Consider the following 19,105-nt stretch of genomic DNA (forward strand, 5'->3'; position numbering starts at 1 on the left):
TACAGTCAAGAGTACTTAACAAACCAAGGTTTAAAAACTTGTGGCTTACGATAGAATACATGTAACTCAGGCTTGAACTGTGAGGTCCTTGGTGCTCTCTGAGCTTGGTTGTTTGGTGGCACATGTTTCATGACATATCTAATGTTTCATTAGTAACATCTGTGCACTAAGAGAACCCTAAAGACCACAATTCTGGGGTAATTGTGCGAATTAGTTCATTTCCTGACTCACCTGGGAAGGATTCATAGAATGGAAGGGACATTTAATCTATGTGGGGCTTCACTTAATTCACCTGGAGACCTTGTTCCCCACAAAGTTTAGAAGACTGACAAAAATATTGAGAGAGACACAAAAACATAGGTCAGAATTCTGTACAGGACTGGGCTATGAACTGGAATAAGATTTCATTTTTGTCTGTTAGGGACAAATCCTTAGTTAAAAAAACAGAGTGCCGTGGCAAAAGGAACATTGTTCCTTCTGGCAGATGAGAAACAGAGATGATATCCCCAGACTGTTTTATTTGCCAGCTTTGTTCTTACCAAGACCTTAAACCTCAAACCTTGCCCTTCCTCACCAAAGTGAATGAATTTCCTCCGTATAGACATATTGGGAGGGAAAGAACATCCCAGGCTGAAAAATTTTGGCTTTCTAAATCATCTCTCCAGAAAGTTCTAGCTTTGGCCTATGGAAAACTGGGGGGGGGGAATTGTGTGTGTGAGAGAGAGACTTGTTTAAATTTGTGCTGGTTGCTGTCACCCAGAAGTAATTTAACCTCAGCTCATTTCCAGTTTGTGCACCAAGTGGATTAGGGAGTTTGAAGCAAAGGCTGGAAAAATTCTGGAAGTTGGGAGGGAGAGAGAAAGAGAGAGAGAGAGTAGAGAACAAGAAGGGGCCCTAAGCTCTGAGTTGTTGTTTTTTTAAAGCTAGGCAGCTGCTGCTTTCCAGCAGTTTGCCCCCTCCCCCTCCAGCTTTTGTTCTCCTGCGGTTTACAATTGTCCCCCAGAGTTTGAAAAATGAAAGCTGGCATGCCTTGATGCCATAGGAATGCAGATGGGGTCCTAGAAGGGGCACTTTGCAAAAGCTTTGGGAAAAGGCACAATAGAAAGTTGTGTGTGTGTGTGATTGTGTGTGTGTTGGGACGCTAACTTCAGCCAGGAGCTTCAGGAGCTGACGAAAGAGTTCTCTCACAGATCCCACATTAACTCCAGCACAGAGGACTTGGGGTACTTGCTGACCATGTCTGGGAACTGCAGAGGACGGTTGACCCAGAAAGAAATGCAGGCCCATTCTCTTTCTTTTTCTTTCTTTCTTTCTTTCTTTCTTTCTTTCTTTCTTTCTTTCTTTCTTTCTCTTTCTCTTGTCTTTTATTATTTTTACAAATAACTCAAGGTGGCAAACACACCTTTTTCCTCCCGTTTTCCTCACAACAACAACCCTGTGAGCTGGGTTGGGCTGAGAGAGAATGGGATTGGCCCAGTCATGTAGCTGGCTTTCATGGTTAAGGCAGGACTTGAACTCAAGCTCTCCTGCTTTCTAGTATGGTGCCTTAACCACTACACCAAACTGGCTCTTAAATCTTAAAGATTGACATTTAGGTCCATTGTTACCTCAGCCTGCCAACAGAAGATGCTTCAGTTTTTTGCAGAAAACCAGACCAGACGTGGATTTTGCAGGTTCTTCTACAACCGCTTTCTTGACAACCAGCTCCTGGCAGGAGCAAAAATATGACAACTTGTGGGAAAACTCATTTTGTGCTCTCCAATATTGTGTCTTTGGGTGCTACTGTGGCTGTAGACAATTTTTCATTGTCTAAGAACCTCTTTTTGTCTCCCTAATATTTCTATATCAAAGCATCTAATATCTTTAGATAACTTAGAAAACTTAGAAAATAAAGTTTAAATAATAAATAAATAAATAATAAATACTGCAATTTTGATAGACAAGCAAAAGTAGGAACAGCAAAAAAAAGAGAGATATGAACAATAGAGAATTTACACTGCCTACAGAAAGTCCTCGACTTGCAACTGGGACCAGAATTTCCATTGCTAAGCAAGTCATTAAGTGACTCATGTCCAATTTGACGACCTTTTTGCTGCAGTTGTTAAGTGAATCTGGCTTCCTCCATTGACTTTGTCGGAAGCTAGCTGAGAAGGCTGCAAATGGTGACCACATGACCCAGGGCTGCTGCAACCATGGTAAATACATGTCAGTTGTCAAGCACCCATCATGGTGACAGCTATAAATGAACTGGTTGTAAGTCATTTTTTTTCAGGGCCACAAGAACAGTTGTTAAATGACTGGTTTAAGGCAAGGATTACTTATAATCTGTTTTCTGGTCTAATGTATTGGTCTAATGTACTAGGCAATGTGTAAGTTGCCTAGACTTTGTTAAATTGGGAAGCTTTAGAAAACTAAATTATAAACCAACAAATATACAACCCTGCGTTTGATTTTTTTTTCTTCCCCTTTTGGCCTTGCTTCTTCACATCTCCTCATATGCTTCATACTAATTTGAACTTCTGGGATACCCAAATATGTTTTTGGGACCTAGATTTCACTGTCAAATATTTCTCATCTTGCTCTATTATAGTAATAAATTGCAGGTCTTCCCTCCCATAATTTCCTCCTATAATTACTCTACCTCCTACAACTACCCTGATCTCATCCATCAAATATCCATTATTTTCTGCTCCTTCAAGCACAGTAATTTGGTCTGGCTCAGGAATTCTGGGAGTTGAAGTCCATGAGTCATAAAAGAGCCGAGGTTGCCTACCCCAGGTCTAGTCTATCAACTCCTTGTATCACATATCCAAACCATGAGAGTTTCTGCTTTGTAATAATCACCCGAAGAGAGCACTCATTTTTTTACTTATTTGAAGACTGATCGGTTGTGTTTAATCAATCGGGTCCACTTTAAAAGGCGGGGACCTCAACTCCCAATGGCTGGCTAAAGAATTCTGGGAACTGAAGTCCACATCGGTTGGGTTTCCGAGACTGAGCAGCATTGGTTTAGGGCGGGCGGGCCGGCAAGCATACACGCACGCATGCGCTTCCTTCCTTTGATCCGCGAGTCCTTCTCTAATCTAACCCTTTTGTCTGCAGGCGGACGCCATACCGCACACAGCGCTGCAACCGCAACCGCAGAGAAAGCCACGCCCCCTCGCAAGGCCCAGGCTCCTCCTCCCCGCCCGCACGTACACGTGCGCGCACTGGACTGAGTCTCGCAGGGCAGGAGCGGCGCGGCGACTCCCAGACGTCATGGCGGCCGAGCTGAGCGACATGGCGGAGCCGCCCGCGGTCCCGCCGCCGCCTTCCTCCTCCTCCTCCTCCTCCTCTTCCTCCTCCTCGCCCTCAGGCGGCGGCGCTACCGAAGAGGCGGCCGAGAGCGAAGCCTCCTCCTCCCCCACCTCTGCGGCGGGAGTTGAGGCCGAGCCGGCCCCACCGGCGCTGAACGGCGAAGGGGCGGAAAGCATGTCGGAGCCCAGCCCGGAGAGCGCCAGCCAGGCCGGAGACGGCGACGACGAAGAGGAGGAGGACGGCGACGACGAGGAGGAAGAGGAAGACGAGGAGGAGGACGACGACGACGACGACGAGGACGAGGAGGACGACGAGGAGGAGGAGGAAGAGGAGGCCGAGGCCGGCAGCAGCAGCTCCGGCTCCTCCAGCGGCTGCTGCACCGACGACGCCCGCTCGCTCAGCCCCGGCGGCAGCGAGGCCGACGTCAAGGGCGGCTCGGGCGGGGCCGACGTGGGCGCGGGCGGAGGGCCTGACGGCTCCGGCGGCGGCGGCTCCTCCGGCGGGGGGGACTCCAGTGAAGCGGCGGCAGCACCACAAGCGGCGGCGGCGTCGTCCGAAGGGGACGCGGGCTGCGGCGGCGTCGTCGTCGTCGTGTCGGCCGGGGCTGACGAGGGCTACGGCACGGGCAGCGGGGGCGGCAGCAGCTCCTGCAGTGCCACGTCGGGCGGCCGCAGGGGCAGCCTGGAAATCTCCTCGGACGGGGAGCCGTTGAGCCGCATGGACTCCGAGGACAGGTCGGTAGCCTGCCAGCCGCGGCCCTGGGGCTCCCTACGAGGGGGGGGGGGGTTGGGGGTTCCCCCTTTCCCCGCTCCTGGGCACTTGGGTGCATCCCCATGTGGGGCACCGGGCGTCCCTCAAGAGGCAGCCCCCCTTTTTTAAAATCACACCCCACCCCCCCCTTTGCAAACATACACCCCCCCATTTTGCTTTCCGCAGCCCTCCGTTTCACACTCGGGATACCCATCCAAGTTGAAGGAGTTTGATTAAAAGTCAAAATCTCTCTCTCTCTCTCTTCCTCACCCCCCCCCCCAATCATAGTTAAATGAGGTAATTCATAACGCTGCCCCTTCCTTTCCCTGCGAGATCCCCATTAAACATCTAAACGTGTGTTCGTCGGTGCTGGATTTACACTGATAGAAGTGTGCGATGTGTGAAAACGAGTGTTGTTTCCGAACAAAAGGGTAGGTGCGGGGGTTGCGTTTTTACCTTAAGCCTTTTTTTTTTTTAGTTTTGCGGGCTTTACGGGAGTAGCTCCTTTAAGCGAAATCTCGGGAGTCTTTTGAGTACATATGTTCTTGGTTTTTAACGGGGTTTGTTATCCGAGTAGAACTGATGTAAATATGAGATGAAAAAGTCATCTGGGTGATTTCATCCTACTGCTACTACGGTGTTTTAACTTAAACCCCTTTCTCTGTTTAGCCCCTCAAACAATAGCACATTATCTAGTGGGAGTTAGATTTCAATAGAAATTGCAAAAGTGAACCAGTACTGGAGTTTTGATTCTGCTATGGTTCCTAAAGAGTGGTTTAATAGAAGGGAAACATGAGATGCATCAATGCAAAATATAAAATTACTACTTAATTGTCCTGCTGCCTACGCTATTTATATGCAGGTTTGCAATCAAGTATACAACTTAAAGGTAGATGTAATTCATCCTAAAAATTGCCGAGCTATTTCTGGTTTTGTTTCTTGCCCTGTAATCTCATAGAAAATCAGGGTGAACGTGCAGTTTCTGGGAAACTTCAGGGACAGTATACCGAAATCGTGCCCAGTTTTGAGAAAGTAGTAAGCCATATGTCTTAATATGGCTTAATATGTCTTAATATGCCTTCCATCCTTCCGAGGTAGGTAAAATGAGGGCCCAGATTGTTGGGGGCAATAAGCTGACTTTGTAATAATGCCGCTTGGGGGGGGGGGCGAAAGCCCTAATAAGCAGGCATATACATAGAATGAAGGCTATTGCTAAGCACATTGGTTTGTGCTTAGATTGTAAGCCGCCCTGAGTCTTCGGAGAAGGGCGGGATATAAATGGGATTAAAATAAAAAATAAAAATAATATTTCAATTTATTTAGGGTAGATTTTTCCCTAAAAGATGCTTTCCTATATAAATTGCTCTCCCATATAAATTAATACAGGAATGCTTTTTTTTCTGCAGTGTATAAATATATGTTGGGCAGTATAAAACCTTGCTCTAAATTTTTTGCAACTTCAAATTCTTTGGAAAAAGGACTGTAAATTGACAGCCTCTTCCTAACTCTCTTCCTGCAGGCCTTCAACTTCAGAGACTACTTTCCTCTCTGTGTTTATTAGTGGACCAGATAAAAGCCCCTGGAAAACCTAAAAGCTCTCACTTTCCATATCAGAGGGTAGTTTGGTTAAAGGAACCGTGTTGTGAATTTTTCATGACATATATGATATGGACTTAATAATTAACTGCATTTTATTTTGAAATAAAAGGGTTGTGTATTTGATTTCTACAGTGCCCATCTCAACAAGTGATCTTGATTAATCTTCCTGATTATTTTTGAACAGTGCTTTTTTTGTCAAAGAAAAAGGTGTCGGAACTCACACATGTCATACAACCTGCCTTGCCTACCCTACAAGGTTCCATCCAAAAAAGGTGCCGGAACTCCGTTCTGAGCGTTCTATGAGAAAAAAAGCCCTGGTTTTGAACATGTTCATTCTGGCATAATAAAACTTTTCTGTAGAGGATAATTAAAGCACCAGGTGTCAGTGGCACTATTATTACATTCTATGAGTGATGCAACTAGTGATTTGAAGGTCTGTTACATTCTGTTGCCATTTTAATAATTGCTTTTATATGAGAAAAAACAGCCAAGTTAAATATCCTTATTTTACATTTCAGTTTACATTAATATTGAAAGCAATTTGCCGATCTGATAATATTACATTCTTCTTGGAAGATAGGGAGTCAGTTAAGCTGGATTCATATAGATTCACCTATTAATATTAAGGTAAATGTTAATGCAAAGCAGGTACTGAATGGGCAATGGATCTGAGAAAAATGGTTTAGTTCATATGCTTTTGATTAAATGTGCTTTTATAAGTGCTAGCAAACTAACCTTTACGATGTTGCATTTATCAGTTCTGTCTCCTAGACCTAGAGTTTCCTATGAATTTGGAAAATTATAGGATCCCTGCATCTGGTCATGCTAGTTTAGGGAAGCCTGGATAAAAAAATCACAGGGTAAATGTTTAAATTATATAACGTTTGGAAATTGTCCCAAGATAACTTGACCTGCTTCTGTCCATGTAATGTCCTACTTAAAAGGTGTTTTAGACACAATAGACAGCTAGATAAAGCTTAACATTTATAACTGAAGGAAACGCCATTATGACCTATTCTTTGCTTTGCTTTTATCTAACAATTTTTATTTTCATATTGCATTTAGACAGAGCATCATGGACATTCTTCTGTTTTGATACTAATGACAAGCTAAGAACTAAAGCTTCATTTGTCAATCCTTAACATTAATTCTTTTAGGCAGGATAGAAGAAAATTGTAGTGGAAATGAAGCTTTCTTTGTACAAACGTAGAAGATGCGGTTTCATCTGAATTGCTCTTGTTGCTGTTTGATCTGATGTTTCCTTCCAGAATTTGATCTGATTGCATAACTAAGTTAGGGTCTAGAGCTCTGTGGTATTTCATACCAAAGTAATTTTCATGCTTTTCTATATCTTACATGGCCTTTGAATTAATGTTGGAGAAAGCAACATGGCAATATAGTAAAGAGTTACCACAATAGTTTGGACCATTTGAATAGGACATCTTTTCTGAAATGATTGTTCTTACCATGTCCCTTTGTCTCAGGAACCACCTTGAATTTTTGGTTTGACTTACATATTTTCTTACAAGATGCATACAGATAAAAAAAATGCAGAACTGAGTCTGAAATGACTATGACTTGCCAATGTCATTTACTTTTTAAAAAACCCATTTCCTAGATTTGTGACCAAGATGGGGCAGAAACTTTAATCTGTTCATAAATACTTGGAAATCAGAACGGCAGAACTGAAAAGGAGGTTTTGTCTTAATTTTCTTTATGCAAAATTTACCTTCAGTTTAGCTTTTGAACCCCAAATTCAGTTTCCACAAGATGCAGCCAGAATAGGAGACAGCTTTTTTTGTCCATACCAACTACTAGGTAGTTATAAAAGGCATTAGCTACATGTAAGCAGGAGTGTCATTCTCCTGATCCTATTATCTTCTGTGTTTAGTGATCTGAGATCCTTTCAGTGAAATTTCAGCACTTTTTCAAGTAAAGGAAAATAAAATTTAAAAGGTCAGGAGTTGAGATTGTGAAAGAAGTTATTTCAAATATGCCAATACAATTCACTTAAAGATAACTAGAGCCTCTGTTGAGCATTAGTGCCACAGCTTTCTGTAATAATGGACATTGATGCATGGTTTGTTCAGAGTTTTTTTTAAACTTGATCAAGCTTGTTTTGCCAAGAAAAATCACACACGTCTTAAATATATCTTAATGCCTTGTAAGGTCGTGATTATGTGAAGCAAATGTATTCCAGTGTCTCTGCTAATCCAATCTTTATAAACAAGTCAGTTAAAAGATTGAAGGTTATTATACACTTACAGCATTTCACAGATTTTAGATCAGCTTAATCGCACATGAGCACTGGAATTTGATGGATCAGACATTTCTTTTCTCTGCTCATAGTGAATGTATAGAATTTACTTCCTTGAGGTATAATGACTTTAGTAAAGGACTAAACCAATTCATCGCGGATTTAGAAGGCTGGAATCAGTGTTCTACAAAAGGATTTCTGATCATGCAAGAGAATCTCTCCTTTTTCCCTTAAAAAAAAAAAAAACCTCTGCTCAAGAGAATTCTCCAGGCTACCAGCAGAGATTTTGGAGAAGTTGGCAGATGGACGCCATTGGTTATAATAGCTGTCAATTGTGATTATCTCCAGGGTCAGCCAGCATGCTTCCAAATACCAGGTGCCAGAGAATGAGCGTGGAAGAAGATTGTGGGTAGAATTTCCTATTTGGAACGGAGGGTTGGACTGTTCTTGTTTGCAAACTAGCGATAATGATAGCATTATATGACTCCTTTTTAAATGTTAATAAATCATCGATCTGCAGTAAGAGAAAAGTTAGAGTGACAAATATTTGCCATATGCTTTTATGATATATAGGCTTATGCATAAGAACAGATGGGAAAAAGCTCTTGATGTTACCTTCAGGAAGTATGCCTACACAACAGTAAAAATTAAAATTAACAATATAGAATAAAATCAGTTCCCCTAGTTCAGACATGTCAAACTCGCGACATCACATGATGTCGCGCAACGTATTGGGACAGTTTTGCTATTGCCAGCAATGGGGTGAGCGCAGCTTCTGTGGGACTGGCCCGCGGGCCGGCAGCTTGACCCCCCCTGCCCTAGCTGTATTTTTTTAAAACAAACACACAGCTACTTTAATATGTAGACGGCTGTTTTGATATTTGTCGTTGCATTGGTTTACAATTCCTGAATAGGGGAAGAATAGAATTATTGCTTTGAGCTTTTGAGTTGTAAGAGTGATGCTTCTGTTCTGAAACATTGAATGTTCCACCAAAATCTTTGCTGAAGATTTAAATAGTTTAGTTATGTATCATACTCAACAAAGACATACAAGTAAATTGTATGGGAGGGATTATGGAGCCTTCCCCACTGGAGTTTTCCAGATTTGGACTAGAAACTATCATTAGCTATGTTGTCTTGGAAGTAATAATGTTGGAAGGGACCTTGGAGGTCATCTAGTCCAAACCCCCTGCTCAGGCAGGAAACCGTATACCATTTCAGACAAATGGCTGTCCAGTCTCTTCTTAAAAACTTCCAGTCTTATAAATTATCCAAGACCAGGTGGAGGACACCTGTTGTATCACTAAGGTCCTTGATGTGCTAACTGTAGGAAGCTGTGCCCATAAATACTGTGTACTTTAGTAGTCTGATTACTTACATATTTTTTAAAAATGTAAAAAGAATTCCAATGTTTTGCCTTCTCTAAAACACTAGGGCTTCATTCCTTCAAATCTATTGCCTAACCTTTCATTCTTAAGTGAAAAAGATATACAGATGCACAGAAAATATTTAGGCATCCTTGGTCAAATTGTATGTTTCAGTGAGGCTTGACATAAATGTACATAATGCAAAGTTAAGCATAATATTCAAATCTGAATGTATATTATATTTCAAATATTCAAATAATATTCAAATAATATTCAAATCTGAATGTATATTATATTTCAAGATAAGAAAATCAGGAATACTCTCCTGTGTATATATTCTTTTGGCAAAAATAACAGCAGCATTTTCTATAGCTACCTATGAGATTCCTAATGCTGGTTTTGGAATGTTTCTTCACCTTTGCTTGCAGTCTTTAGTTTTAAATTAAATTATTGGAAGTTCTCAAACAGGCAGCACATGCAAGGACTCTTAAGGGTGACCTTATTCCATTGTAGCATCTCTGCATTTTAATAAACTTACCACTTATTTCTTATTGTTCTACTGTAGGCAATAGTGCTTCACATACAAATCAGTCCCATGTTGGATACAACATGGTGCTTTAGTTGTGAGCTGGCTTTGAAAGTTTCTTCACGCAGTTTTAATCGAATTTGCAGCTTTTTGGTTAACAGAATATTGAAGGCAGTAAGATCTCCTTCCATTATTTATTTAGGTAATGATAAATTACACTTTTTCATCTATGGGGTAGCCTATACTAATACTGTGATTGATTGCTAGGTTCACACTTCATTTATATGAGATTCATTGACTTAACCTAACTGCCTAATAAATAAAAATCCATTGGTGAGATTCACACAGTAAGCTACCTAAATTTCGGCTAGCTAGTTGTAACTCAGTGTTTTGGGCAAATGCAACCAATATTTTCCCCCTGTCCCCAATACCAGGCTATGTTAATCACATGACATCAATTCTGACATTTCATTTCAGCTAGGTTGAAACCCCCTTGATAGATTCCTACAATTTTATTGAGCTTAACTGCATGTCCTTGGATAGTTGTGGTTAAGGATTGTGTTAGCTTTCCTGAAAGTTGTTTTGTCTACAGTGTCGCAGATAACTAAATTGTGTAATTGTTCTTTAAAATGCATGATTGAGAATTCAGTGAACTCTTGGCAGAATCATTGAAGAGCAGACCTAATGCAGCTGAATAGTACTGTAGTTTTTATGGGGCTCCAGGGCTCAGCTAAAAAGGTCCTACTCCATTTCTTTTGCTCTTTGTGAAAATGTGTACTTCACTGGGCACTTTATTGCCTCCTTGAAACATCATCTGTTTTTAATTCAAGGCCTGGATTTTCAAGTAGCATTTTCCACATGTTCTTTATAAACACCCTACTCCCCAGCTATGAAACAAATAACAGATTTCCTATTGCTCTGCCTGGTCTATTGGGCTGAAGAAAATAGTATAAAATTCTACCTATGCCTAATTTTGTTTAAAAAATTCTGGAGTCACACAATTATAACCTGGGGAACCATGCAGGTTTTAAGAGTTTGCAGTAGTGTGCTCTGAATGTCATTTCTAGTGGCTTTGAGCCTTGGAAACCAGTCTTTGAAGTGTTTCTTAAGGCAGTGGCATCAAGAGGCTTCTGTTTGATGTCTTGGCTTGTAGCCTGCTCTATTCGACAAGTTATTGTCTTGTATGTAAACTAGTGGGGAGTTTTCTGAAGCTTTGAGAACTTAGTGAAAAAATGCATAAATAACGTATTTGTTTCTGTGGGAAGATGCTGCGTTCTTGGTTTAAGGGCAAGAGGGTAATAAATTGAAGTTTGCTGCAGTCAGGGTGTAGTTGCATTTGGCTGGGTGAAGTTTGCCTCTTTTAATACAGATTTTTAGCTGCTTTTAGAGGGAAAGGGCTATCACCCACAACAAAAGCATTTATGACTTCTAATTCCAATTACATTGTTTAATTGTAACTCTGGTATTACTTCCAGCTAGGCTGAAAATAAAATTATTTAGTAGATTCCACAGAAGGCTGCATTTAAAACAATTTCAGAAACTTCAGATACTCTTGGATCTCACAGTGATTACAGGTAGTCCTTGACTTACAACCACATTACATTCCAAGGCAGTTGTTCAGTGAGTTTTGCCCCATTTTTCAACTTCTTTTGTCACAGATGTCAAGTGGATCGCTGCAGTTGCTAAGTTTAACCATGTGATCATTAAACAAATCCGGCTTTCCCCATTGACTTGGCTTGTTGGAAGCCAGCTAGGAAAGTGTAAAGTACGGCCCTGGGACAATGCACCTTCATAAATACATGCTTGTTGCCAAATGCCCAAATTGAGGGATGCTGCAGTGGTCGGAAGTGTGGAAAGCCATCATAAGTGACTTTTTCCAGTGTTGTTGTAACTTCAGCTGGTCACAGAATGAATGCTTGGAAGCCGAGGACTGCCTGTACTGCAGCCTATTCCACATGAAGCTGCCCTAAGGGACCCCTTGGAAACTTCAGTTGGTACAAAAGACAGTGGCTCATTTGTTAACTGGCAAAATGTGGCATGATCTTGCATTTGTTGCCAGCTGGGTACAATTCTGGTCATAGTTAAAGTTCTGTTTTTAATCTATAAAGCAGGGGTCCCCAACCCCCAGTCCGTGGACCAGTACCGGGCCACAGCATGCCAGCAACCGGTCCACACAAACAAGCAAAGCCCCATCCGTGGGATGTAGGCAGCACCCAAAACGACGCCCCCTTGGGTCCGCGGAAAAACCTCTCCACGGAACCAGTCCCTGTTGCCCAAATGTTTGGGGACCTCTGCTATAAAGGACTGTATGTCATGGTGTCCAGGTACTTTCAGCACTTCGTCTTTAATCTAGAACTAATCATCCAATATGAATATCCCAGAAAAAAATAATCACTTGTGATACAGCATTTTCGTAAAGGAGATGTGTCTTATCATAGCTCCCCATGGAGCAGCCTTCTCTTGCAAACTGGGCTTCCTCTGACATTCCTGGCCTTGCAGAAACACCATACAATGGTGATTTTTTTAAAAAAATTACTACAGAACACTAATTCCTTTGATTCAGATTGTTCATATTGTAGATCTTTCTTATGCTTTTTGTGTATTACTGAGAGTTTGATGGGTTTTACAGGTTAAAAATCTAATAAAGTACAGCTGTCTTATATTAACATATGCTCATTTCAAAATATTTGCATATTTACCATTATAGTTAAAAATGTTGCTTAGTATTAGCTAAATGGCTTGTGTCCTAAGGTTCTACCATTTATATTCTGAGATTTGATAGGCCATTTGCATTTTTAAATGCAAAGATCATTTATTACCTGGGATATACGAATTTTTTTCCTGTTCAGAGTGGCATTTTATTATTTGATTATTTGGGGGTTTTTTTAAAAAAAAAATGTTAGCAGTCTTGATTACTAAAGGTAGGATATAAATTATTCCAAGAAACTTTTTCATTGGTCCTAGATTTCTGGAAAATAGATTTTCTATAGGATTTTTTTTTACAAGTTAACAGACATGTTCCTTTTTTGACAGCTTATGAGAAACTCCCAGCATGGTGAGTTATGTGTACCAATAAAGACCTCGGATTTATTGCTTTCTAGTGGCTTACAAATCATTTTTTTAGCTTCCATGTTAGAATTAATGGAGCAAGAGTTAAGAGGAGATCTCTAAAAATCTTTTATAATTTCATGTTTGTCATGCAGCAATGAAAACCCAGTTACATTGCCAAAAGACGAACTTATTTTATGATTCCTAATGTTGGTTGTCTTAGAACAGGGGTCTCCAACTCTGGCAACTTTAAGACTTATGGCTGAGGAATTCTGGAAGTTGAAATCCACAAGTCTTAAAATTGTCAAGTTTATAGGCCCCTGCTCTAGAATTAGCAGCATAAGAGCTGAATTGGGGAACACTGGTTTGCATGCTGTGTGTTACTTCTGAGACAAGTTAGTGTAAGGTTTGTGTCTCTTGAAATATGTTTTTATTGATTGCATTATATGCTGAATTCCATAACCATTAATGTAATTGCTAACATTTGGGGGCTAAATTGTTCCTGAAAGACAGTAGCCTTCATCTAACCCTTTAGGGCAGACATGTCAAACTCGGTACGTCACGTGACATTGCGCAACGTATCTGGACGGTTTTGCCATTGCCGGCAATGGGGTTGGCACGGCTTCCGAATGACGCGTCCAGCCCATGGGCCAGCAGTTTGACACCCCTGCTTTAGGGCATATTTATAAATTGTTTAAATCCTCTCTATGTTGTCTAACCAGTCTTAGCCATTGTGTGATAAAAGCTGCCAAAAATATATATTCTGTTTAACTTGATGTGAAGTTTTTACTGAAGTTGATTTTTGGACAAGTCATTATATTTGCTAAAAGAGATTTTGAGCAGTAATGATGAAAGTGACTCCCTAGGACACGGGTAGGCAACCTTGGCTCTTTTATGACTCATGGACTTCCACTCCCAGAATTCCTCAGTCAGAATTCTAGGAGTTGAAGTCCATGAGTCATAAAAGAGCCGAGGTTGCCTACCCCTGCCCTAGGAGAATAGTAAACCATCTGGAGCAGAGTATATTCATTGTGTTGTCTTTTAATATAAAATAGTCTTCTTTCAAATGGAAACACTGCACAATACAAAAATACAAACCTAAAACTGTTGGAAATTCTACCTGAAAGTTTCCAATTTTAGATAAAGACATATTAAGAAAAAGGAAAACGGGGATCAAGAAAGACAGTGGACACGGGGACACCAGCACTTGCATGTTTAAATGGAAATAGACGCCTACTAGCTAATAAAATACTTTATAAGGTGAGACGATACAATTAATAATTATGTAGGGCTTATAGAATTTTTCATCTTTTTAGCCATTCGTTGTAAACTGAATAGTGAATGAAGTTCAAACATAGCTTTCTTGATATGAATCGATTAAATGTATTTTTACATAAAGATTTGTCCTTTGCTAAAAAAAGAAGGTGTGAATACATTCTGAATTCACCACAAAACAATACGTGCGATAATCAAGACGGCTACCTTTTCTGTTGGAACAAAGCATGAAGTAGCTCAGAGGGTTTCCAGCTTCAACCCAAATCTCTTGGAAAACATACACTTTTTTTTTTTTTCAAGTTCAGAACGCTTGAAAAGACCAGTTCCACGAGCAAAATGGCACATTTCGGGTTTGCTTTCTTTGACTGGAAAACTTGAAACGCTGCCACTCAGACAGTCAACTTTTGTTCTGAAGTTGGAATGCAGAAATTTGTTCTGAGCTTGACATGCTTGTACATCTCAGTCCTTAGCAGAGCTTTTGGGGGAGGGAAGTGCATTCACAAAGATTAATCTGGCAAGCAAGAATGTTCATTAGCAGATGGATTAGTTGCTAGGGATGCAATCCTGGCCACGTTCTTCCAAACTAGTTCTTCCCAACTAGTTTGAGGGAACATAGGAATGTTTATATTGCCTTGATTAGGTTGCTGATTTTAATTTTTGTCTTGCTATTATACTTGGCATTGTGGGGCCATTTGACGTTTATTTTAATTTTTGTTTACTGCTGAGAGTTACATGCTCAGCAGTAAATGAAAATGAAAATAAACATAAACAGTCCAGAAATCTAATAAACAGGTATCCAGATTAACTACGGATGACATTGTGGCTTATAATTGCTAACTGAGTGACCACATTCAGATGCTTTTCTTAATAATGAAAACAATTTAGTCTTGAGTTTATTTTGAGAAACACTAAAATTGGAGAATAGGTAACCCAACCTTCCTGATGGTGAGCTCTATTTACATTTTGCTTCTACTACAGCCCTCTTGCCCAAAAGCATGCTTCTGAAATGATGGGAAATTTTGCATTGGCATGGAATATAATAGGAAATATTTTTTATTTATTTATTTATTTATTTATTTATTTATTTATTTATTTATTTATTTATTTTATTTTTGGGACTTATATGCCGCCCTATCTCCCAAAGGACTCAGGGCGGCTTACAACAATAAAAAACAACAATACAAAAATTAAAAATGAATTAAATAACAGCCCCCAAATAAATTAACTACAGTTAAAAATTAAAACATATTTAAAAACCCATCATCAATCCAGGTCAGCCTGATGGAAAAGTTTTGAGGTCGCGGCAAAAGGACCAGAGGTCCGGGGCCATCCGAAGCTCAAGGGGAAGCTGGTTCCAAAGGGTTCCAAATATGTAACAGGAAGGCTAACTTGACATAAATCTTAAGGATCTTTTTTTGGGACTAGAAGTGAAGTGGCAATTTTGGCTCAAAACTACTGTGTTTTTTCTGAAAAGACATGGATGTTTTTCTTTGCAACTGATTTATTACTGCACTGAACACATGTGTTTCGGATGTGTTCAGTATGGTATTTAGAACTGATGTCCTAATCAAAGCAAAGTGTGTTTGGAAATCTGTTAAATCTGTCTGTGTTCTGAGCTTCTGATCTGACAAACGCTATTTACTTCATTATTGCTTCCATATCAGCTTAAGTTATAGTAAAATATTTTATGGCTGAATGTTTCTTACTCCAGCTTTTAATAGAGAGTGTAAACTTCTCTACAGAAAAAAATAAAGCTTCTGGAGCATAGAATTCAGAGCTTGGTGTAAAGGAAAATTATATATGCCTTTGAGAATTTGCAGACTGGCAGTTCTTTCAGAACACTAGAAATGAAAGGAGTTTGCGGTAGCTTTTCTCCTTGTTAGTCCTTCATTTCAGTAGCGTCATATCATTGTGAGTAAGATCCTCTTTCTCATTGCTAAGAATTAGAAAACCTTGACAGTCACACCAAGGTCACCCAGGACTTTTTGCTGAGTGATGAGAATCTAGCTTCTGCTTACTGCCTTAAGTGATTGCCTAAATTTTGGCTGAGGCTAATGTTCTTCAGAAGTGCTGCACAAATTCCAAGAATAATTTCTAAGACTGTGAATTGGAAAGCCCCATCAAGTAATACCAGGATTGGGCCCTGGTTAGTACTTTGATGTGAGAACTCCAGGAAATATACCAGGGCCATAGCCTAGACTGGAACTTCCCACCCCACATACTCATGCATATATGTGTATAAGAAGGAGGCAGTGGCAAAATATTCCAAATTGTTGCAAGAACACTACACATATTTCCATGAAGCCATAAGAAATCAAATCAACTCACACCTTGACGTTGTTAAACTTGATTGTGCTTTCTGTGGTGTTCTTTGAAGTTTCAAAAAGAAACATTTGAACATCGTAAAGGTTCAGCTAAAATACGGGTGTCAAACTCGCCACGTCACATGTGTTGTGACATATCACAACTTTTTTTTGCATTGACAGAGCAACGGGGTGGGTGCGGCCTCCGTATGATGCAACCGGCCTGTGGGCCGGCAGTTCGACACCGCTGAGCTAAAAGAAAGGCTTAAGTGACGTTACAGGAAAAACTGGTTTTTTACAAAAGATACAATCAATCTCATATTTGTAAAACTGAGACATCTAGAAATTATTATTAATATAGCAACTTTCTATTTCACTTAGTTTTACTAAAAAGGTGGTGTATATATTTCAAGAATTGATGATTCCCCCCCCCCGAATTAGAATAGCAAGTTCATAAGGATTTTTTTTAAAAAAGCATTTAAAATTGGGCATTTCGTATTAAATAGACAATACTGTTTTTAAACATCATTAAATCCAGTAGAAGACAGAGTACAATTTAAAGCGGTGGTGGCACAGTGGTTAGAATGCAGTATTGCAGGCTAATTCTACCAACTACTAGCAGTTCAATTTTCACAGGCTCAAGGTTTACTCAGCCTTCCATCCTTCTGAAGTCGGTAAAATAAGGACCAGATTGTTGGAGGCAACATGCTGACTCTGTAAACCACTTAGAGAGGGCTGTAAAGCACTGTGAAGCAGTATATAAGAGCCATTGCTATCCAATTTAAAATCAACAGTAACTGTGATAGATGAAAGGATTGGTCAGAAAGAGATGGTGTAGAATATGTTGCTTTGGGCCAGTAGTCTTCAAATTTGAGATACTTGAGAAATCCTTTGCTGTATGAAAAATCGGTGTAGAATCCATTAATGAATATGTTTTGTGTAATACGTGTTATTTGAACAAAATGTTACAGTTAATATTGCAAAACTATATAACATGCTATATGAATAGAACCTCTCGTGTTAAACACAGGGAGATTTTCATGGAGTTCTCATGGTTTCAGGGGCATGGTTTGAATACCACAACTTTGGGCCTATTGACAAGGTTCCAAATTCTGCTTTACATGGATGAGAGAAATTACCATTAATGAAGGTTGAAGCAGCTTAGGTGGGAAATATTGATAGTATCTTCCACTCTCTGTGACAAGTCTACATGAAGTTTGAGTAACTAGTCTCTAGACATTCCATTATAGGGGCTTCATAAATAAATAACCAGCTCTGGCTAGCAAGTACAGGGGAATTGGGCACAAGATATTTACCCAGTCTGTTGATTTTCCTCTGTGCTAAAAATAGTCCTCATTTAACTCATTTAGCAACCATTCAAAGCTACATTCAAGCTCAACGAGAGAGACCAGTCCATATAGTTGTGGCCATCAGTGTCCCTGTTCCTGGATACATGATGATGATTCATGTGCTTGATAACCAGCTCACAATTACATCATTGCACCATTACATGGTTGCTATTTGCAACCTTCACTGTCAGCTTCTAACAAGCAAAAGCAGTGGGGAAGCCAGCAGGAAGTCATGACAGGTGAGTGTGGACACTAACCATGTGTGATTCGGCTTGGCTAATGATGGCAACTGGGACTGCCTGCCTCCATAAGTTGGCACAGTCATGTGACATTGCACTTTACAACCCTGTTGCTTAGCAATTTATTTCTCAGGCCCAATTACTGTCAGTAAGCAAAGACTACCAGTATATATCTACACTTTTGTTGAAGAAGGCTATGTATTCCATCAAAGAATGAAAGTCCATTGGGATTTCTTATTTTGGGATCCTTGCTTTGCTTGAATGAGGCTCCAACCTTGATCCTTGGCATACTTTTAATAATATAAATCAAGATAGGGAAAACCTCACTCTCCCAACATTGCTGAGTGTCTGTCACTCCCCTATGTGTGCCTAATGCTAGAAGCATTTTAATTCAGACGCACCTGTATTGCTATCTCAACTTTAGATGTGCTAGGAGAGTATTGAGTAGCTTCATTGGCTTTTTGCTACACTGAGTTTGTAAGGTCCTCTGTTTTATTTGTTAACTTTCATTCTGCCTTTGGTCTTCATGTATATCATTTAATATCTGAGTGAGACTGATTAAGATGCTGGACCAGGCCAGCTATAAAATGCTCGTGTTAGAAGCTTGGTAAGGTTTTCCTACGTGCACTTCTGCAATCTTTTGATGGATTGTAAAAGGCTACTGAGAAAAATTGGTTGTGCTTGGTGAATTGATAAAGGTGTAGATTTTAAAGGTAAATTAAACACTGCTTTTATAGAGTACATTGAATAGGAATGAATGAAGCATAATACCGTAATAGCATCTTTTCTAGTTACGTGAGGAATTGTTCAGTTTCATTGGCACCTGTGTTTTTTAAATAATATCTTCCAGACCAGTTAAAGGCCTCATGAGAAAATTGCTGCTTCCTTTAAGCATAACATCAGTTATAATTGATTCATAAATATTTACTTTGTACAGTGTATCAGTAATATTAAATGTTCTGGGCCTCTTTTTGGAGGGGTGCACTGGAGATCCATGTAATTTTCTTGGCAACTTTTTTTGGGAAGTGGTTTGCCACTTCCTTCTTCCTAGGGCTCAGAAGGAGCAACTGGCTCAAGTCACGCCTAAATTTATGG

The 19,105-nt window shown here is 40.1% G+C and overlaps 1 protein-coding gene and 1 long non-coding RNA gene across 7 annotated transcripts in view; one reads left to right on the top strand and one right to left on the bottom strand.

The window, feature by feature from the left end:
- LOC310641952 overlaps positions 1-2,126 on the bottom strand; it is a 40,854-nt gene extending 38,728 nt beyond the window's left edge. For all 3 annotated transcript variants that reach the window (XR_014492815.1, XR_014492816.1, XR_014492817.1), the window contains exon 1: positions 1,608-2,126. This is a non-coding gene — a long non-coding RNA (uncharacterized lncRNA). The remainder of the gene's footprint in view (positions 1-1,607) is intronic.
- A 768-nt stretch (positions 2,127-2,894) lies between these two features.
- Positions 2,895-19,105, top strand: part of AEBP2 (AE binding protein 2) — a 48,433-nt gene continuing 32,222 nt past the window's right edge. For 2 of the 4 annotated variants that reach the window (XM_083365305.1, XM_083365307.1), the window contains exon 1: positions 2,895-4,031. In XM_083365305.1, coding sequence (XP_083221431.1) covers positions 3,259-4,031 — 773 coding nt within the window. In that variant the 5' untranslated portion in view covers positions 2,895-3,258. The remainder of the gene's footprint in view (positions 4,032-19,105) is intronic. The other 2 variants (XM_083365306.1, XM_083365308.1) reach the window with 2 other exon arrangements.

The sequence above is a fragment of the Vipera ursinii genome (assembly GCF_947247035.1).
Source record: "Vipera ursinii genome assembly, chromosome: 6".
NCBI lineage: Eukaryota > Metazoa > Chordata > Lepidosauria > Squamata > Viperidae > Vipera > Vipera ursinii.